The 21330-nt window shown below is 38.3% G+C and overlaps 1 protein-coding gene across 4 annotated transcripts in view; it reads right to left on the bottom strand.

Annotated features, from left to right (window-relative positions):
• The window catches only part of LTBP1 (latent transforming growth factor beta binding protein 1), a 186101-nt gene that overhangs the window by 90961 nt on the left and 73810 nt on the right, over positions 1-21330 (bottom strand). For all 4 annotated transcript variants that reach the window (XM_066178599.1, XM_066178600.1, XM_066178601.1 and 1 more), the window contains 2 exons: positions 13836-14060; positions 10194-10471 (listed from right to left, as the gene is read on the bottom strand). In XM_066178599.1, coding sequence (XP_066034696.1) covers positions 10194-10471; positions 13836-14060 — 503 coding nt within the window. The remainder of the gene's footprint in view (positions 1-10193; positions 10472-13835; positions 14061-21330) is intronic.

The following is a 21330-nucleotide window of genomic DNA, read 5'->3' as shown; positions in this document are numbered from 1 at the left end:
AATACTTTCAAAGCAAATGTGATATAAATAGCCACTGCAGCAAACAATTCAAATGTGCTGAAGTGTGAATCCTCAGTATGGCATGAACAGACTTTCCCTAATCTAACTCTGCTTTCTGACAGTGTGTAAACCTCTGACCCAAATGTTCACTGCCACATAGCTTTCAGCTCAAGATAGCTGGCACATCCTATGCCACAGGCTGTGGCCTTGTGGCTGCTCTCACTGAGCTGGTAGCACAGTCACTCCGCAGTGCAGATGCATGCTGAATGCACAAGCACTGACAGCTTCCTCCAGCTTTCCCAAAGTTTTTCCAGTGTGCTCTTAATCACACTGTCACACATGAGCCAATGATATTTCTAAAGCAGAGTTGCCCTGTGTAGCTTTACAGTGTGACTACTAACAGGATAGCAAGGTACCCTACAAGGGTTCTGACTCATCAGAGTCAGATGCGTGGGGAGGGCCAGCAAGGCATCCTCCCAGCCATTTTCTCCGTCCCTTTTTCACAGATACTCCCTAGACACACCCCGAAGTATCTCAACTAATTAAAAGTGGCACCAGTTCACTATTTAAAAATCAGACGGCAGCTCAGCACTTGCAGCACATGAAGCTTAGATCTGTGGCAAGGGATGTGTGAGAACTCTGAAGTGTCCTCCAGTGACAGCCAGCCACATATGTCCATGTTTTCAGCGCCTCTAGGGCAACTTGACATGGCTATGGTGTGCCTCTGCCCACTACCCATATACAGGTTAGCACCACCTGTGCTTTGAGCCTCAGTTTGGCATGACAAATGAACAGCAAAAAGAACTGAGTAGCCAAACAGGTTCAAACAGACTGCTCAGTTATTGTGACTCCTTAGGAGTCTATTTTCACATTACTGTCTGGAGCAGGTCTGGCGAAAAATTTTCCTGTGTCGCAAGGGATGAGAAATAGTCCTTGCCTGGATGGTATTTGGCTATGTTAAAATAGTGGAGTATCTCAGCAAGTCCCACCTCTCAGATGCAGGCCCAGGCTTACCCTAGGTGAATGTGTATCCTTCAGCTGCCCTGCACTCCTCTGGCTCAGGCACTGGTAGGATTAACACAAGGCTGACCATTCCTAATCAGTCAGAGTCCACTGAGTTCTGCTTCCATAAGTAACTCCCAGCCAGGTACCTCAGAAATCAAGATGCATAAATGGGGAATTCTGCACAACTTCCTCTGCTGTAGCAGCTCTGCTGTTTTCAAAACTGAAATAAGCTCTTCCAGCTGCCCCTAGCTAGAGGATACACGGACTGTGCTGCACATCCCAGAAGCTCAAAAAATCTTTCAACTGGAGAGTACTTATAATGCCTCCTCTATGTGGTTACCCTAAAACCTTAGAGAGTTTACACAATGCTGGTTTTCTCAACCTGCTTTCCAGGCAGCCATGCTCCAGGAAGGACATTTCCTATAACCACAGCTACCAAGTTTTGCTTTATAGTTACAGACGCTCAACCCCTTTCCTAGAGCTTCTTCAAAGACAGAGAAGCCACTTGCTGAAGTTGTACACTGTGGCTGTTATCAAGAGTCAGCTAAATCATTCTGCACCCAGCTCTTCTCCCCCTACTGTACCTCGGTTTTACAGCTCTCTACTCTGGGAAAAGAAATGGGACGAATTCAGGCTGGTGCTGCATCTCCCCTTATGATCTCAGAAATGGAGCATTTGGGCAGTGAGGCCCATTACCTAACACCCAGTGTTTCTCCTCAAGGTCAAAACCTCAGGAGCTCATGTGTGTCAAGGCAAGATTCCACTAACATGAGAGCCAACATGTCAGCACGAACTGGCTCCTCCCTCCCCCCCCCCCCCCCCCCAAATAGAAAAGGTGTCATCTAATAGTAACTAGCTAAAAAAGAAGGGAAAAAATAAAGGAGAGGAGGAGGAGGAAAATGGACTAAAGCCCATTTAGAGTTTAGGTGTGGTGCTACAGCATTTGCACTCTACTGAAAATCATGATCTTTGTGGTCATAACTTTTTCAAATTTCCATATAAAAATCATGAGCAAAAATGAGGATGCCAAAGTCTGAGTCATCTGGCAACTGTGGTTTGCAGTCCTGTCAGTAAAAACTGGCAATGATTAAAGCTGCTGCTCCCACTGCCTCTATGGTGAATTAAAGCTTGAAGAATCAATGATAATTTGGTTAACATCCAGATCATTGTAGAAACTGGGCAACAAGGAAAAGCAACTCCCACATGGGGCTCCTATTGCCTTAAGATCTGTGTAATTTTGGAGCTATGCATCACAAAACATGAGTGCTTGGCAAAGTCCTAATCCAAGCAGAAACAGAGTTCTTCTGTACCTACCAAACCCTGATTTCTCTGGTACATCTAGTAGTGCTTCAGACACTCTAAACACTCGTGGCACTGCACAAACTGTTCCCTAGCCAGCTACATTTTCTTAAGATGTTCCCTCCTTTCAGCAACCTTAAGCATATATGAACTGAAGCTCTATTTCCACAGGTCTCAAAAACTTTTATAGGTAATTCCTTTCCACTTCAAAAGTCTTAACCCACTTCCTACTACCAAGAAGAACTCATTAGTTCTTCAGACAGTCTTTTTCAGTCTCTGACTCACAAATGACTGGAAAAGTCACTTGGAGGAATTCATAACTATTTTTTAGTTTGTTTCACCATTCAACACAACTCCAACACATACTTACGAGCCTAAAATAAGCAGGAAAGCCGAACACAGGCATGCTTGACTATGCATGAAGATACTGCCATTCTTTAAGCTTAGGTTTACACTTTTCTATCCATCATCTACACATATTTTAAACTAATCTAGTCTGTATTCCTGAGGGCTTCTGGAAAAGAGTACAGAGTTTCATGAATGATATCTCTTTCATAAGCTTATGATTTGGAAATGTCTTACTGGTTCAGAAGGCAAAGAAGTCATGAAGGTTTGATATAAAAGAGCTCAACTGAGCTGAAAGGCTCAGCAGTAGCAGCAGTATGATGCACACATGGTACTGCTATAAAACAAAGTTCTTCCTGGGTAAAGCGCTCAGAGACACTGAAAGTATTGTTTCAAATCCACATATTTTTCCTCATGCGTGCCTGGGCTCCTATGCCAATATTTTATATAACTGAAGGAAGTACTGAATATTCCCACTGGAAGACTGAAATTCTGGCTGACCCTGTGCTGGTGCACAAAAGCCACCCCAAGCCACATCACCCCTTTGTTACTCTGTCCAGACTCCAGTCTCTGCCCCATCTCCACAGTCCTAGAGTGCTAAGCTGTGTACTGCCACCAGTGCTCCATCTATTTTCCAATGCCAGGGAAAAGGAAGGATCATATCCTTGAAATTCATCTGCTAAGGCAGTAGAGGAAATTTATTCAGCTCCCTGTAAAGTGCAGTAGGGAGCCCAGTCTGGCAATTACTCTCAGGGCAGCCGCAGAGAATTGTGGCCAAGGGACCACAAGGTTTCCTGGGACTCCCACTCCTGCGTGACCCATCTACAAATCCCTGTCACAAGCCGTTAGTTAAAACCACAATACAGGCATAAATAAAGGAGTGTCACATGATTAGCTATGATTGAAATTGATAGGTGCTTTGACTGAGCTAATAGCTAATGACTCTGGGATTCGGCTCAAAAGACTGCATTTCACATACCACAATAGCAGAAGTGAATGGATACACTGTTTAACTTTCTGCAAACTATTCAACAGGCATAGACCTTGGATTGTTGCTCTTTTTTTCCTATAGGCATGACAAACAGAGCAAGAAACCTCAAACTTAATAAACTGTATTACTGAAACAATTAACAGACATACTTAATTAGCTTGCTGATCAGCTGAATGACAGGTTGTTACAAATGAAGAGTGTTATCCCATGTAACACTGGATCACTAACAGGCATTGTCTCATAAGCAGAGGAGTGAAACTTAAATACTTCCAGACTTTCCAGAAGAACGGGTAAAGAATTTGTTTTGGCTTAAGCAGAACATTCTTCATAAGCAAGTAAAAATTATCCAGCTTTCTTCTATTTAAGTAATTAAAACAGTGTTTGGTGTTTTTGGTATCTGATATATCTTTAATCTTCTGATATTTCAGAGTATTGATCTTGCAAAGAAACTACTGCAAATGAAGCATTAATCCTGGAAATGAATCCACACCAATTTCTGACAGTCTATTTGTTTAAGAACTTCAGAAGCCAAACCATGAGCTTTAAGGAATTCCAGACAGTTATTTTATTTTACGAGATGGCATTTTTAAGACTATTCTAAAGAAAAGAGGTTTTAAAAGTGCACTAAGAGAAAAAGTACCAATATGAAGCACAAAATTGTATCACTTCTGCCTAAAGATAAACACTAAACTTCATTTCATACAGCTGTCAAAAAAGAAAATACCTGAAATTTATCTCCACAGGAAATGTTTTCTTAAATCTGAAGTTCGACAGGGATGCTTATACAGTTAAATGAGTAACTTCAATAGGCGCATTACTGCTGTCATCACCTCCACACTACAGGAACTATGATCATATTTCATACAGTAGTATCAATATGTTAGGTTGGGCATTAAGGGCTATCGACGTATTTTGCTGTTCTGATTTCTAACTCAAAAACTTTGATGCATTAGTTTAATATTTCCCATTGTGAAAAATTCATCAAGTATCTAAGCACAGTTTTTAAAAATTGTATGTATATTCTCGAAGTACCCAATCAGTGTATGCCCCCATCTGAATGTAGTAAGTGCTGAATGATTTGGAGTCAGAATCTTGACCGTGATACAACATCGACAATTTCTAACCTTTTCCAGCTTCCACCTATCACTTGGCTTTATTTTCTATTCTATTAAGCCTGACAACAGATAGAATTGTGTTGCTCAAACCAAAACAAATGTTTCCTGTGAAAGACATTGCTGAAACAAAGTATTAAATAAACTGTCTCCATAGAAATTTATCCCACTTAAGATGTTGGTTAACTAATATCTGCTGATCAGACATACTAAACAGCATTTGAAACACATTTGAAAGCATCTGTGAGAATTTTGATTGCAGTGAAAAATGGACAACCTTTGTAATTTTCGAAAGTCTTCTCTAGTGTTCATAATTAATGTTATTTATGAAACCATTTACATAATTAAAACCAATTAATTAAAACCATTAATTTATCAAAATATGCTTCTTTTGTCTGCTATGGATGCCATACTGTGATTTTCTTTAGTATGATTTTCCAAAGTATCACCCACTTTTTACTTCACAATACCAAAACAACTCTAATTCAGGCATCCTTTTGAACAGAGCTGTATGGACCTTTTCTGCAACACCTTTTAAAGCACTTAGCAGGGGAAGCAGAAAGCATCGTGCAGCAAACCACTGACATGGTGAGGAATGGAACACATGCCCCAACATAGCAACCTGGAACTGACTTGAATTTAAAATACCACAACAAAAAGGGGGGATCAGAAGACAGTGTTTCTGAAATTCTAGCAGTGATCATTTCAGAGAGCAGTCCAGCTCTTCTCAACAGTTACATGAGGAGGAATGAACAAGCATAGGCTGACATGACTTCATAGCCAGCTTCTCTTCTGGACATTTTACCATGTGCTCCTTTCATCAAGGTAAGCAACTTCAGTATCTGTCTTTCCGCAGAATAAGAATGATTTTTTTACATTGTTTTTAAACTACAGATGCTAAGGTTACTAGAAGTCACCTACCGTAAACCTAATACCCAAAAGTAACTGCTGAAGAGAACAGCATTACTTGTGAATCTAGACAGAAAGAACCTGTTTTAGACAAATTTTTTGCAACATCAGCTTCTCTATTTTCTTGCTGTTTTGCAAAAAATACCTCCTTTTTTACACTGAAGAAAAGAAGAGACCCAAACAATCTGGAGGGAAAAAAGTCCCATTTTTTAAGCAATAATATTGCAATGCAGCAACCACAGGAAAACACATGAATATACTTAGTTAACACTTCAAAGTGATCTTAAGGGGTGAAAAAAGTAGTGCTCAATTATCTTTACATGGATTTTAACAAACAGTAGGCAAGTGCATTCTTTTCTTGATTTAAATGCAAAGAAATTATATGCAAAATCAACAGGACTCAAGAATACCAACACAATCTTTACTAGGTATGCCACTGACACTGTAGAAGTATTTTGGGAAATAACAAGATATCCTCTGTCATAATAAAGGCGTTTTTATTAGAATAAGAATCATCTGAAGAGGAGGAATTAAAGAAGAGAAACAAAATCTTCCTTATGTTCTTGCTTTTTAAATAGGACTTAGTGAATCAGTGGTCTGAGATGACCAACTCCCTGGATTTCAGAAATAAAGGACTACATGGCTGTAAAATATTTAACAGGACACTACGCCCAGTCTGCAGCTTTCAAAGGCACCATTATAGAGTGCTCTCCACAAATTTACTGCTCTCCATCTTAATTGGGATTTTTGACCTACTGCTTCCATCATGTCTGTTTCCTAACTTGAGGTCTCTATTTCCTCTACATCATTTTCTGTACAACAATAGGCAAGTTTAGGTAAAGGTTTGTTTCCTGTATCTTTATGTCAACAGCAAGTTTCCGGCCTGCGGCTTAACATGGCTTATGATATACCCTGCAAAAATATTTGTGGTACTAGGAAAGAGTTTGATGAACCACAACTTTTGTGAGGGACATATCATTGTGAGCTATCATGTAACATGGTAAGCTGTCCTGGAGCAATCACCTTTAACATCTGCCAGAGGAGAAATAATTGCTGAGTGTTCCACTCAGAGAAAAGAGAGGCAGCCAGGAAAAGTGAATTGACTTGAGAACAAAACAGAACCATCCAAAACACTATTTGCTTCCTATAATACCTTCTAAAAATTAAAATTGTAATGCTACTTTTGTAGTTATCTTTCCACTTTACTTCACAGTGCTGAGGACACTTCAGAAAACAATCACCATTAAACAACACATACATACATACATGTGTCCATGTATTTCCAAAAATTTATGTCTTTATTTATCTATTCTTATTACAAATTTGGAAATTTCATTCCCCTTGCCCTTCTCACTCTCCCTGTCCTTCTGAGCCGGTAGACTGACATCTTTTCATCCACTCTTTACTAGCTTGTTCTTATGGTTGCTGCCTTTGGTTACAGTCACTTATGATACTACAGACAGCTAAGGGAAGAAAGGGTCTGAAAGAAATCCTATGTGATTGATAAAAAGTGATTGCAGACCTGACAATACGACCAGACTCTTCAACTATCTGTGCCATAATGTCCTTTAGTTCAAGGTGGCTCCAGTTCCTAACTTTAACAGTATGCACTTGCTTGGGAATTTACTGCAAAAAACGCACTCTATCTGTCTTGGAAACTGAATATCCAACTGTTTTTGAATGAGATACATTAAGAAAATTTAAATAAAGTGGGGCAAGGAAGAATGTGCTGGGAGATGAAAAATATTCCACAGAAGATTACAAAACAAACCTCAGAGCACTAAAATCAAAGGATCTGTAACTGAAAAGCAGCTGAAATTCAAGAAAGGTAAGGAAGAGAACAAGGGATGGAGAGAAACATAGAATAGTAAATGCTACACATGCACATAAAATCACAAAAGAGATTCTGATACAGTTTTAATCCTTTGCTTTCAGTGTGGACCAAAAGTAAGTTCAGCAAATCCCTAATTAACTTAGTTGACTTGTGTACAAGAGGCCACACACAAATCCTTCCACCAATCTGCTCTACAGACAGTAAAGTCATCTCGGGATCCCAGGATATTTAAGAACACATTTCTGAAGCCAAATACACAATCCACCCTGCAAAAAAATGTATAAACACTGATGACTGTTGAACTAAGTATGGGTATCAAAATTATCCAGCATCAGCTCCAGAAAGGACTTGCAACACATTGCTACTAATAGGGAAAGCTCATTTTAGTATTGCATCTGAACAAATGGAGAGAACCCACAGAACACAGCAAAGCAAATACGAAAGAAACTGAAAAGCCAATTATTTAACAGTAGATCTTTTAAGCAGTTAAAAAAAACCAAAAAACAAACAGTTGTCCTTCCCAGTTCAAGGTGTATTTAACATAAAAATAAATAATAAGCATTGACTGGCTGCAGGAAAAACAGTAACATTTCAGATTCAAATATGAAAGGTGAATGAGTCACTCAGATCTGTATTTATGGCAAGGTCTTAAATGAATGCTCCACAAAACGCCATTCTACAACTCCAGTTCTAAATTGAATCATCACTGTAAGAATGCCTCCGAAATCCTTACTATGATCTTCTTCAAGATCGACATTGATCAATGAAAGCTGTAAAAACTGAGACCACGCACTATTCTAAACTAGGAGGCACTACACTTTCTTGAGACCACTGCAAAGGCACATTTTTCCAGGGCAATATTGAAAAACAAGTTATAAAAATTGGTGAGTAGGATTCCAAGTCAGACATGAAGGTAATCCAAGCTTATTTTCCCTTTTCTCCCCCTGTAAAAGGAGATAGGAGATAGGCAGCACCCACTGCCAAGTGCAAGACCAAGGAATTAATTTTGTATTCCTTTATATATGAGTACAAAGAGAAATATAAAAAAAAAATTAAACAACTATTAATTATCATGCTTTTTTCCAGATTTTTAGCATTGCACCTTATGATGCCATGCTTTTTATATTTCTCATATTTAGGAAATAGAGAGAAATCATTGTTTGACACAGGCCCTGTTTCATTTTCTCATGTAAAATCCATGAACTTTCATTTGACCACGTGCTTCAACACTTGCTGAAAAAAACCCAAAGGTTTTACTATGCTTGAAACAGACAAGCACAAAGAACTCACCACTGTAAATTAACACTGTAGATCCTGAATCTATCATTTGACAATTAGTAAAGTCTAGCCTTTAACCACATGGAAACTTAACTCTGGTCTCCTAAAAAAATTTTTGGTGTGCGATGACTTTTAAAATTAACTTCTTCCATTGCATTTTTCAGAATTAATTACTTCTAAGCATCCTCATGTCGACTTGTTAGAGATGGCAGGTGACTGAATGGAAGGAACTTTGATTTCAAGTTCAACATTCTGCCCATGGCAAGGGGAGGGATTCAGTACCTAAGGATCTGACAACTGTCACCTTCACCCTGCTTCTGACTGCATCCTACTTCTGCTCCTGTCTGTTCCCCGTTTCTGATCCTTTCCAAACTCCTTGCCCATCTGTGAGTAAGGGGGTGAGGTCCCTTTCCTATTTTTTTGGGAGGGGAAGACAGGAGCTGTGCACAGCTTAAGAGTCTTTAAAAAAATTCACTGACAGCTGGAAGAAACAGCCAGAGGAAACACTTGCAGAGGGCATTTTGCTCCAGGAAGGATGGGTGATGTCCCTTTCAGGGGAAGGCATACTCTGTGCCGTTGAAATCTTTGGATAATTTTGCTGCCAACATCTAACAAGCATTTGTGAAATATACTGGAAACACATACAGTATCTGATGCCTGAAAATTGGCTAACTTTGGGTGCATATTACTGGAATGACCAAAAGCAATGCAATCCTTGTGATAAACTTAATATTCCCATCTTCAACAATACAGTCATAAAGTATTTTTGAGCCTGAAAAACAACATACTTATTCTCTAACATTACCTCCCAAAATGAGTGATTTTTCCTGAAACCTCACACATTATTTCAGTCTGAGGCAAGCATTCACCTTAAAGACATTTGATCTGAAAAGTGAAATTTCAGAAAGGTAATAAGCAATAAATAACAGAATTTTACTGGCTTCCTAACAATCTTTTCACATCTCTCTCTATATATCATCTCTCTCTTCTCTCTCTCCCTCTATACATTCAAACATATATGCAAATATAAAAATGTATTGCTATTAAAATGTTTTCAGGATTGAAAAAAGACACACAATTTTGAATGGTCATATGAAAAACGTGATGTGAACATACTGCTTTAAAGTGAACTAAGGTTTTTATGTTCTAGTGAACACTCATGTTGGCTTTCACAATTTTTCTACCCCATTCAATGGTCACATTTGAACAGATTCAAAACATTAGCCTAAAATACAGTAAAACATATAAAGTTACTGAATAGGAATTTCCACAAAAGAAAGAAAAAGCTATGGATAAAATAACTGAAACCAAAATGTCAATTTTTGGATTGCAATTGTTAGATTTTTAAATATTTTTTTCCCTCCTATATAACAGAGCTTTAAAGCTACCTGTCTCACAAGCCTTAGCAAATGTTTCTTACCTGTGTCCCAACAGTCTCCTGAAAGCAGCGCCCAAGCTGAGTTTTAACTGAAACAGGAAACATATGAGGAATGGGTTGTTGATTTGTGTAAGTTGTATGTCCTTTCTGGGTCTTCTGATACGGAAGACCTTGGTAAGAGACCTGTGGCTGTACTGGCTGAGGTACTTTCGCTTTTTGTCCTGTTGATGTGCTGTCAATCCTTGACACTTGATGGATCTGAACTGAGGCTTCAGGGGGATGTTTCACATGGATATTCACTATGTTAGGAGGGAACTTCACTAAAATAATTGAAGGAAAAACACATAAGAGAAATTGGCAATAAAATATGTGAAGAAGATATCTTAGGCACCTCTAAGACATTTCTTTTTTGTACATCAGAATTTTTACAGAGTGCCTTGAAGTGACTGAAATATAAATGAAGCCCAAATTTGGGGGTTAGAGGGAAGGCTTAAAGAACGCATAGAGTCTCATTAACAAAGCAAGAAAGTGAAAAATCTTCATGGAGGAAAGAACAACATTATAGGATTGTAAAGACTGCTAGATAAACATGGATGTCCAAATTGGCTAGTATGACATTAATATTTGTGGTCATACTGTGTAACAAGAATCCCATTCAAAGTTCCAGAATTCCTACTCTACTAGGTTATTTTTGGATATATAGTAAGCTTTATTTTCTTTTTCAGATCCATCATCTTTCTCTGGAACACAGAAAAAGATTCAGATTTCATCCCTTCACCTTTATATACCTGCCAAGTCTCAAGTTCTCCCCTGCAAGAGTTGCCAGCATCTCAACCATCTAAAATCACCACTCCCTTTGCTGAACTTTGAATTCAGGGTTTGGCAGATAAAGGGGGAGGAAATGATTTTCAGACACTTCCATTTTTAAATACAGTTGTAGTTTTAAGTCTGGGTATGTAGACTGAGACCCTCCAGTCAATGCAATCTGCACAGAACTGCTTGTGACCCTTAAGCCTCTTTCACTGGAACACAAAATGCCGTTTAAAGTAAATGAAATTATTATTGGGGTGGGCAGGGAGGAGAGGTGCGTAACAAGCTGTGTAGCTTGTAAGCTGCATAACTAAGTTAGCATTTCCTGTGTCTGGCTGGGCCTCTCTCATCAGTGATTACTGCACAGGCTACTTGAGGCCAGACAGTCCATCAGAGGTAGCACCCCTTCCAAACATCAAGAACCAAAAAGTATCATTTGACAAAGCTCTCTATAATGCGCACTGGATTGTTGAGTCTTCTGGATTATTTCCTCGTCTCCTTAAGTTTGAACTGTTCTTTGGAACTCAATTAGGTATTTTCAGCTGCACTCCTCAGGAAGCATATTTCATTTAGTGGTACTTTAAAATTATAACATTTTGAACAATGTGCTTTTGGTTTTTGACATTATTTTCATTTCTCTAGGCACGTTATCAGTATTAATTGGTCTCAGATAGAAATTCCTTAAAAGAAACAGACTTATTTTTACACTGACGGCTTTGTTTCATTCATGAAAATTGTCAACATACCCAGACAGAAACATCAGGAATAAGACGGTAGAAAGTCAGCAAAATATGGCTTAAGGGCAAAGATCTTGCCTGTAGCTGAAAACAGCCCACAAGCAAAACGTATGCTACATGAGGTCTGCTAGGAGCAAACTCACAGGGGAGTGCTTCTGTGGTGCAAGCAGAAGCAGTGAGGCCCTTTTCAGGCTGTTAGACTGGGTTTGGAGGGCAAGATAAGACAGACTAGTCTGTCTGTAAAAAGAACAAAACTCACCCCAACATTTTTATGTATGATGAGGGATCTCTTCAACTAGTTTCTCTAGCTGCTAAATCTAAAAAATATATAAGCCCTCAAAAGAAATAACTGAATTTCTCTGTTTTAGTGTCTCAATCCATCCAGAGATGTTTAGATGCTAGAAACATCAAATTTAGGCTGGGTTCTCCCATGCAGTATTATTATCACATTCTTCTCCAGGTCCTGGATCACTGCCTAGATGTGCTCATTTTTATTTCTGCCTGCCATTTCAGGATGACTTGTTTTATTCTTTCCTTTAAAGAATATAAAATATCGGTCTCTCAACAATCTAACATCCTCATTTGGACACGTAAAGAGAAGAAAAGGCATTGTGACTGCTAATCATTCCTAGGAGCATTTGAAGGTCAGAAAAAAAATATTTCAAGACGTCAGACTCTTTAGCAATGAGAAACCTAATGTGCATTTTAGGAGAGAATCTGAAGAATAATTATGTCCTAAAAATTTGGGAGTTGTGGTCCACTGTATTGTCTAAAATTGTTTCATCTGGAATTACATAGGCAGAGAAATAAATTGATGCTCTGCTAAATATTTAGGTAATTATATTTTCTTCTTCTGATGGAGGAGCTACTCAAAAGCACTTATAAAACATTGCATTTCCAGGAAACTATCAACAGTTCATTCACAGTTATGTCCCTCTCTGAATACAGAATTACCACCTTAGATTATATTTATCACAGATATATTTTAGCAAAGTTATTCAGAAACTATTTGCCAGTAACTGAGCCTCCTCACATCTTTCCCTATAGATTTTCCTTTTATTCAGAGATACCAGCCTTGGAAAGGTAATTTTAAAATGACCCTTAACCAAAAACCAATCTGGCAATTCAAACAAGACAACAAAATTCACATTAGGTCGTATGTTGAGAATCTGAGTTGCAGGGATCACTTTATATAGACAAGATCTCACCCAGATAAAATCCTACCTAGACCCACAGGACACATAAGAAATAAATTCCACACTTCTCTTCAAAGTCATCAGAAGTTTTCACCTCACAACAAAAGTATTAGAAGAAACAGTAATATGAAGCTCAATGAACTTTCTTTGACTGGGAAAATTTGATTAACATCACAGGTTTCTTTTTCTCTTATCCTCTGTCTTCACAGCATTAGCAGTAGAAAAACCCTAGATTTTGGGTGTTCTTTGCGGGGATTTTTTTGTTGTTGCTGTTTTTTTGGTGGTGTTTTGGGTTTTTTTTGTGTTTTGGTTGTTTGGGGTGTGTGGGGTTTTTTTTGCTTGTTTGTTTTTGGGTTTTTTTTTTTTAATATTGTTAGTTGACCTGGAAGGAATGTTCTATTTAAGTGGATCATATCATAACCTAGCTACACTAAGAAGTTCACCACAAAATAACTTATAAGACTCTACAAAATCACAAAAGATAAACACAGCTTGTAATCTTAGTTTTACATTAGTTTTAATTTTTTTTTTTTTATATTGAAAAGCATGGTCTTTTCCCTCCACTAGTAACCATGGAATCACTTGCAACTCTCTGTCTAGGTATACTGCAATTTATGAACTCTGTTCAACCACAGTCATTGTCTATTTGAACAGGTCTACACTTCTGGAAGAAACCCCCTTATTTTTTGACTCTGCAATTTGCATTAAATTCTACCATAAAGCAAAGTAAATTTACCTACAAACTCTTTTCAATAACACTGTTATTCTTATTATTTCAACCATTGAGCAAAATATATTCCAGACATCCTGGTGAGCTCGTGATTCAAGTTGTGGTGTCAGTATCTGATATATGTAGATGTAGCACTCTTGTTACTGGTTGAATACCCAAAATAATTTGTTAAAACCAACAAGTTAAAAATATCTATCAAGAAAGAAGTTACCTTTTACACCTTGCTGTCCAGACATTGTCAGTGGTAAAGTATGAGTAGAGTGGATAACTTGTGATCCTACAGCCTTGTTCACCTGTTGTGGGTGATGGTAGAGTTTTGGAGAATTGGCAGTCTGCACGGGAATCTGACAGAGTTTACCAGTGTAGTTAGGAGGGCACTGGCATTTATCTCTAGAGCTACACTGGCCTCCATTCATGCATGGAAGGTGGCAAATAACTGAAATGAAAACAGAAATAAAAATTTTGTTAATGACTTTAGCTTTAATATTATCTGGCCACATATCACACACAAGTTGAAGAGGAAAGGAATAGGGCTGGAGAGCTTAATTCTTCATTCAGACATCTGAAGAAGGACTATCCATATCCATCTGACATGCACTTTTAACTGCCTTGTGGTAGAACCACTTCGCTGCCCCTCCCTCTGATCTCTGACCTCTGCCTTGTTCGTATCTTCTCTCCAAGACACACAGAGAAAGAAGCTCTTCCCTTAGATATCCCAGTTATTTTATTTCATGATGCTATTAAGCAAGACATTAAACTAATATGGTGTCTGGCTACATCTCTTATTCACACTTTAGTACAGATACTCTTTATTTGTCAGCCTCCTGTTTCCAAAAATCCTGGAAATACTTACCCATTCCTAGAAGTCTGCGAAAAAACTCACCCAAGAATAGAAAGTACTGGGGACAAAATTTCCATTTTGACTTTAAGCCTTGGCTGTTCTCTAGAAAACTATTTCTTGCAGAGGATCTAGATTTTTGCTTAACATTTTTTTTCTCAGATAAAATAAGCTAATTTGTATCCACCCATGAAGATCACAAAAAGATCAAGAGATTCTACTGAAATTATTTCATAGACAAACTGCAAAGCATTAAAATACTGCAACTCCAATAAAAAGACAAGGGTAATTATTTCTGTGCCAGCCAGCACTTGCACATTTACAGCAATATAACTTATCAGATGAAACATGAAAAATATCAACATCAAATGAAAAATATCTCTCAACTCAGAGATACATGCAGTAATAGGCATGGTTCAGCACATTCCAAAAATATAAGGTGGGACTCTATAATCAATCACAATGTAAGTGAGCTGTCAGAATTTTCAAGAACTAAATGATGTGAAAACAACAAGAAAAATACAAGTTTTTGTTCAAGACGAACAAAGGCCATTTCTATCAGGAATCAAATAGTATTGAGAACCAGAGTCCAGTATCCATTTGTCAGATTTAAGATAAGATTCTGACTTTAACAAATAAGAACTATTACAGTAATCATGGCATTTTGCTTGATTGGTATTGCTTGGTCTGTAAGGAATTACAACAAAAATAACAAACTGCAGGTAATCCAAGGTAATTAAGAACCTAGTGCTCATTATTCCAATTGCTGTGACCTCTGGACAACCACAGGATATTACTATTATGAATACCACAGAAGGCCAGTGTTGGATAAGGAACCTCTGGTGTTGTGCACTGCAAGAAGATAAAGTAAAACACTCAGCAGCCCAAGGAGTTCTAGCCCAGCTGTGTAATTCCCTTGGCCCAGGAAACAGCCCAGCTCATCACAGAGCACCCTCATGCTGCCTGGACAAGGTCTGGAAAGCCAATGCCTGATTGCCAGATAGGTCCACGCACAATGCAAACTGCCAGAATTCTTTTTTCACTGCGCTCTGCAAAAGCGTATTCAATATTTTTCTTGTCTAATCTTATATTTACATTTAATATAAACTAACTGAAAGTACTTCAAGCTGTAGCATTGTGCTAATGGTCCTAGTCAATCTTGGAAGGCTACTCAGGACAGCACAAGCCTTGCGTTTTGGGTCTCAGCCCTTGTTGGGACTTGATCTAAGTGTATAAAAGACACCCTTACAGAACTGCTGTTACTTCAGGGCAAAATGAAGGGGGGTTGACCACAGCAGTAACTAGCGCATGACAGACACCTCTCTCTGTCTCTCTGGTACCGTTTCTTCCTGAGCAGCCACAATCAAGCAGCTGCATTGTAATAGAGACAACATGCGAAGAATTCTAGTGCTTTTAAAAATGTGCCTGAAAAAGGCTGAACACCAAGGTGGTTTTCTTGCAAAGTAACATCACGCCATGAAACAGTGTGAAATAGCATTAAGGGGTGAGCAGTTTGGTGTTTGAAAGAAGTACAGCGAAATGAAGGCAAACAAAAATAGTTTCACTGTGGAATTCCTTGAGTGCAAGAGGTCTACCCTATAGATTTTCTTTCCCCTCTCTCCACAGTTGAGGCAACAAGGTAACATGCAAAATCCACCTTTTAGACAACATAAATATATCCAGAATTTCCACTCAAATAAATTAATTGCTTCTGTGCTACTATTCCTATAAAGCAATTGACATCTAGAAGGCCAAGTTGCATGGGTATCTCTGCACTACCAGGCACTCTTCACGTGTTCCTTTCCTGCAGGAATCTGGTAGGTAATGAATGAATAGGCACATGAAAAGCTTTGGTTTGGAGCAAAAATTTTGTGCTAAAAATACTGAGAAGGAAGATGGCAACAGAAAAGAGTTGATTCATGTTCCTTCTCATAACTGTTCGCTCTAGATATCCAGATAATTTGTGCATATAAGTGTAAACGAATGACAGTAAAAGGTCTAATATGAGGTAGATAATTAAGAATATTTAATGCCTTAGTATTTAAACATAACAGAAAATAAAAATTCCAAGCTTCTCACATTATCACGTGGTGCAAATCATTCAGTTAACTGATACTGATTTACATCTTCAGCCTAATGTATGAGGAAGGAAGTTTAAGTGAGAATACATGAAATCCACTCTGAGAATATACAATTCTGTAATAAAAATTCTGAATTCTGAAATACGTTAATTGTAAGTTGAAATCAGCCATGCAAAAACAAATAGGATGTAATCTCCAGGCTAAACTGAAAACTCTACAATCTCAAACGGCAAATATGAGAACTTAAAAAAAAAAACAACCTCAAAACAAAAGACCAAACAAAAAATAAAGAAAAAAACCCACACCACACTGAAATGAAATTTCTGATTATTTTAAAGAGGTGTAAGCAGCCAACACTCTTGTTGCATTATTTCCTCAGGTAGTTTATGGCCGTGAGAAGGGGCTGCATTTGATTATGACACTGGTGCTGAAAATCACAGGCATACACCTTCACCAGAACTGGAATTACACACAGACCATTTGAGCAAAGTGAGTTGGAGGAGCATAAGCCTTCAAAAAGGCAGAGGATGAAACCACAGCTTTTCCTTGACAGGGCTCTGGGAATCTCTGTTTATCGAAGACCAAAGAGCCCTGGGGAAAGGACCACTTAAGACAGAAACAGGACATAAAGCCAGGGTATGTTAGAACAGCTCAACCTCTCCTATAAGTTTTTTGCCTTGTTTTGTCTCGTCAATGAGGCTAAAGGACCTAAACAGAACAGCAGAATACTGCCAGAGGCATAGGGGACATTCCTGACCAAAACCAGACCCATGCTTTTTGGGAGAGACCATTTGAAGACGTAGGGTTTGCACATAAGTTCTCAACTGGCATTCAGAAAAAGATTACACTGAAGCCTGATTCTCACCAGGCTGCTACTATTTCCTCTGAAAAGAAAAAAAATAGAAGAAATAAAAGTATCCATAAATAAAAGCATCCATTATGGAGTGAAACCCTCTAGTTCAGAGCCTGATGAAAATGTGAAGATAGGTCTGCATAATATGAAAAGAAATCTCAGTTCACATGTAGGTATCTTAAAACCAAAGCAAAGGAAGTATTAATGGATCTAAGAAAGGCAACAATTTCCTCACTCAGGTCTACTGTAAGCTAAATCTCTCCCTGGCGTCTTAAGAAACAGCCAACGTATGATTAAACAAGCCTAATTACGTTCTACTATAAATGAACACACATCCTTTAGAACCCTGGAGATGAGTTTAAGAAAACACAAGCATTTTAAGTATTCTTCCCATCCTTGGGCATTTAATCGGTAATAGCAAGCTTTGATTCCTCTGGCATCCTCTTACCTCCTCCAGCAAAGCTTGCTGGGTATCACTGTTTGAAATGAGCCAAGCAGAGAAGGTGCACCAAGATGCCCCCACAGGAAGTCTCTGAACAGCTCAATGCATAGAATAAGAACATTTGCAAGATCAATTCGAATAAAGCTACCACAGCTATGGGCTGGAAACACTCGTACGGGCCATGAAATCATCAACAAAGCAGCTAGGAAACCACTGATAAATACAGTTTGTTCATGTAATTAGATAATCAAATTTGTTTTCAATACTCAAACAATCTCGAACAGCTCCAGATAAACTAATTTAGTCAAGTCCAAATGTTTTCATTTAATCAAAACAATGTGTAACAAGACAAATTCCAAGCACCTAAATCCTCCTAATCCTTAAAAAATAGCCCATGCTTATCCAAACAAGCCCTTAAGATGGAAGGAAACTCCCTTCCTGTAACCAGCGTTAGAGAAAATGAAGATGGGTTTTGAAATGTTCCTCATCAGACTCTCCAAATTCCTTTTCTTTTACACCTCAGGGAACATACGAGTTTCCCTCACCACTCTTTGCCTTTTCTACTCACATGCTATCAACAATTCAAGCGTAAGCACTATTCAATCACACAAACAGGCTCGCCAAGGAAAACCTTGAACTGCTCATTTAGATTACAGTATTTCCACTGGATGCATCACAAAGAGCAGATTAATTTTGTCTCCAAGTACTATAGTTATCCAGCATTACTACATGCCCCCCCCAGCTGTTTGGGCATCTTTCATCCACCCTGTTATTAAGCACACAGAAAGCACAGGGCCTCACTCATATGCAGACCTACTGAACACAAACTGTCACACTGCCATATGCAACATTCTTATAATACAGTGCTCTGAAACACCACAAGTTTTAGGTGAAAGTTGAAACCCAGAGGTGCCACATATGGATCTGCACAATTGCTCTAAACTTATTTCTACTTTCTAATTGCAGAAACTCTTACAGTAACTCACAAAACGCACAGAAGCATGAACTACAATAGTGATGCTGTCCCTCTGGTTTAGACTCTTCCCTACATTTTTTCCCTTTTATTCTTAACTTGTGGTACCTCAACTTACTAACTAAATCATCCTAGACTCTTTTTTCTTCAGATTTCTGGTTGTAATGCAGAGGTGTTATGTCAAGAAGTTGCAAGTTAAAAAATAAATTAACTATTTGGTTACTTTAGTAGCATTCAGATAATCTTGATACCAAAAACTTATGCTTGGGGACACAAAGAGATAAAAGAAAATCTTTAAGTGGCCTTAAAAGTGTAATACCTCTGCATTCACCTCTGAATTTATCCTAATGTTTGTATTTTGACAATTTTTAATATGAACATACCATTGCAATGACAAAAAGTAATTTTAAAAAAGAGATCTGATATCAAAAGCTCCAGCACCAGATCTAAGAGTGATTTTTTTTCTGCTCTGAAAACACTGAAACACCTCTGTAACACCACTGAAAATGAAGTGATGCCCTGCTCACGTGACTGGCCAAGTTACATGAACATGATACTGAAGGCACTTGAGATGTGTCTTCTTGAAAGAGGTAAAATCTGCAACACTGCAGGGAAAAATTTTGAACAGGAACCTAGCTCAAACCTAATTGCATGATTAAAAAAATACACAGCTACTAAACTGGACTCTCAGCTATTACAAATTAATATGGTTACTGACTTCATTAGAATTTGCCTTTTATTTTTAAACTATTATTACCAAGGGATCTTTTAAAAAAGTAATGCAGCCCCACTTGGGAACAGGATCATAACAACGGCTATTTAAACAGATAAGCAAACCAAATTACTGCCAAAATAAGCAGGCTTTGTGGTGTTATTCCAGACTGGATCATGCATGTTTTTTTGGAGGCTACACTGAACATCCTGATACTGAAATTTGGGCAGCAAGTTCAGATCATAAAGAATAAGGTAGCAATAAGTTATAGAGAAATATACATTTTTGAGTGAGCATCATAATCAGCAAGAAATCCAGAACAAACATGTACTAGATAATTTCACTGTACTACTCATCTGACTTCCTCAGTTTTAAACTCACTACTTTAAAACAGCTCAGGAAGAAAAGTCGGATGTTGACAACTTGAAGATGTGTACACGGTCAACCAAGAGTCATCCAATATATCCCCAGGTATTTCATTCATCTCTCACTGTGGGTCCCAACGGGATGGGAGTTTCATTGGCCCTGTATCAGATCTTTCCAAACTCATGCGATAAGCCACCTATCCTCAGATGCATCAAATGCAACATAGGCCTGTTGTGTAGGTGCCTGACATGATCACCCTCTGACCTATTGCTGCCAATAACATTCTTATTGTTACAGTCTGGAAAGAACAGGACGGATGAAAAATAGTCTTAGAATATTTAAATACTATCAGAAAAATACAACGCATGCTGTGGCACAGAAAATAGCCTAAAGCTGTGCTTACTCAATATAGAAAGTGGATAGCAAAAATTATGGTAGTTGCAAAATGATTGACAGGAGGATTCTTACTAACAGGCATGATGCTTTGTCAATCTTTGCTAACTCTGCTTCTAATACTGTCAATACCTGAGATGATTCAGACATTGTTTTGGGAGGCAAGGAGACAGACTGCTAAGGAGTCATCTGAGCCACTCCTACACTGATCATAGGTGGCAAATTTATTGACTCGATTAGTCATCACCCTGATACACTGAGTACATCACAACAGTTAGGCTTAGACTCAGTATACTAAGAAAAACAAAAATCCACCAGTTACTGTTTATCAGGAACTAATGCCTTACAAATGGCCAGGGTCAGACCTTTGATCATGATGCTAACACATACAAAAAAGCTACTCCAGACATTTCTTTGGATTTCTTGTGTATTGATATTTATTTTCCTCAGAAATAAAATAACTAGGAAAAGCTGGCTTTGGAAGGGTAACAGATTGGCACCCTTGCTTAAAACAAGTGGCTGCAGTATAAAAACTTGATGAGTATCAATTTAAGCAGTCCTGAATAACTTCTTAGTTGCCATTGTCAAAGCAGGAATGCTGACATCAAGGTGCACAGTGTCAGATGAAAAGTACCCTTCCTATGTTCCTAGGGTTTTTTAAGATTTAGCCTTCTGTATAGTGTTTTGTATGCCTGAGCATGTGTAATACTAACATGTATGAGTCAATTTTGTTGAAACACACCCATTTTCAACAGAACAAGAATTCAACAGAAGGACAGGTAACAACAAACAGCAAGCATCTTTATTGCTACAGGAGCCTTCCAGACTATAGTCTTCCCTTCAGGTGCCAGCTGAACAACACTACCCACCTTTAAGGACAACAGGATTAAAGAGTAATTTGACCATAACGACACTAGGCCGTCATTGCTCATGCACTGTTTGAATCTGAAGAAGTCAGTGAACTGATTCTCTGCTCTGACACCTATTATCCTATTAGGTTATTTCCAAAAAACGCACTGGACTCTCGTGCGGAGTAATAGCCAGTAGT

Source organism: Chamaea fasciata, unplaced genomic scaffold (assembly GCF_029207755.1).
Source record: "Chamaea fasciata isolate MVZ Bird 193981 ecotype frontalis unplaced genomic scaffold, bChaFas1.0.hap1 SCAF_3, whole genome shotgun sequence".
NCBI lineage: Eukaryota > Metazoa > Chordata > Aves > Passeriformes > Sylviidae > Chamaea > Chamaea fasciata.
This window is presented reverse-complemented; position numbering and strand designations above follow the sequence as displayed.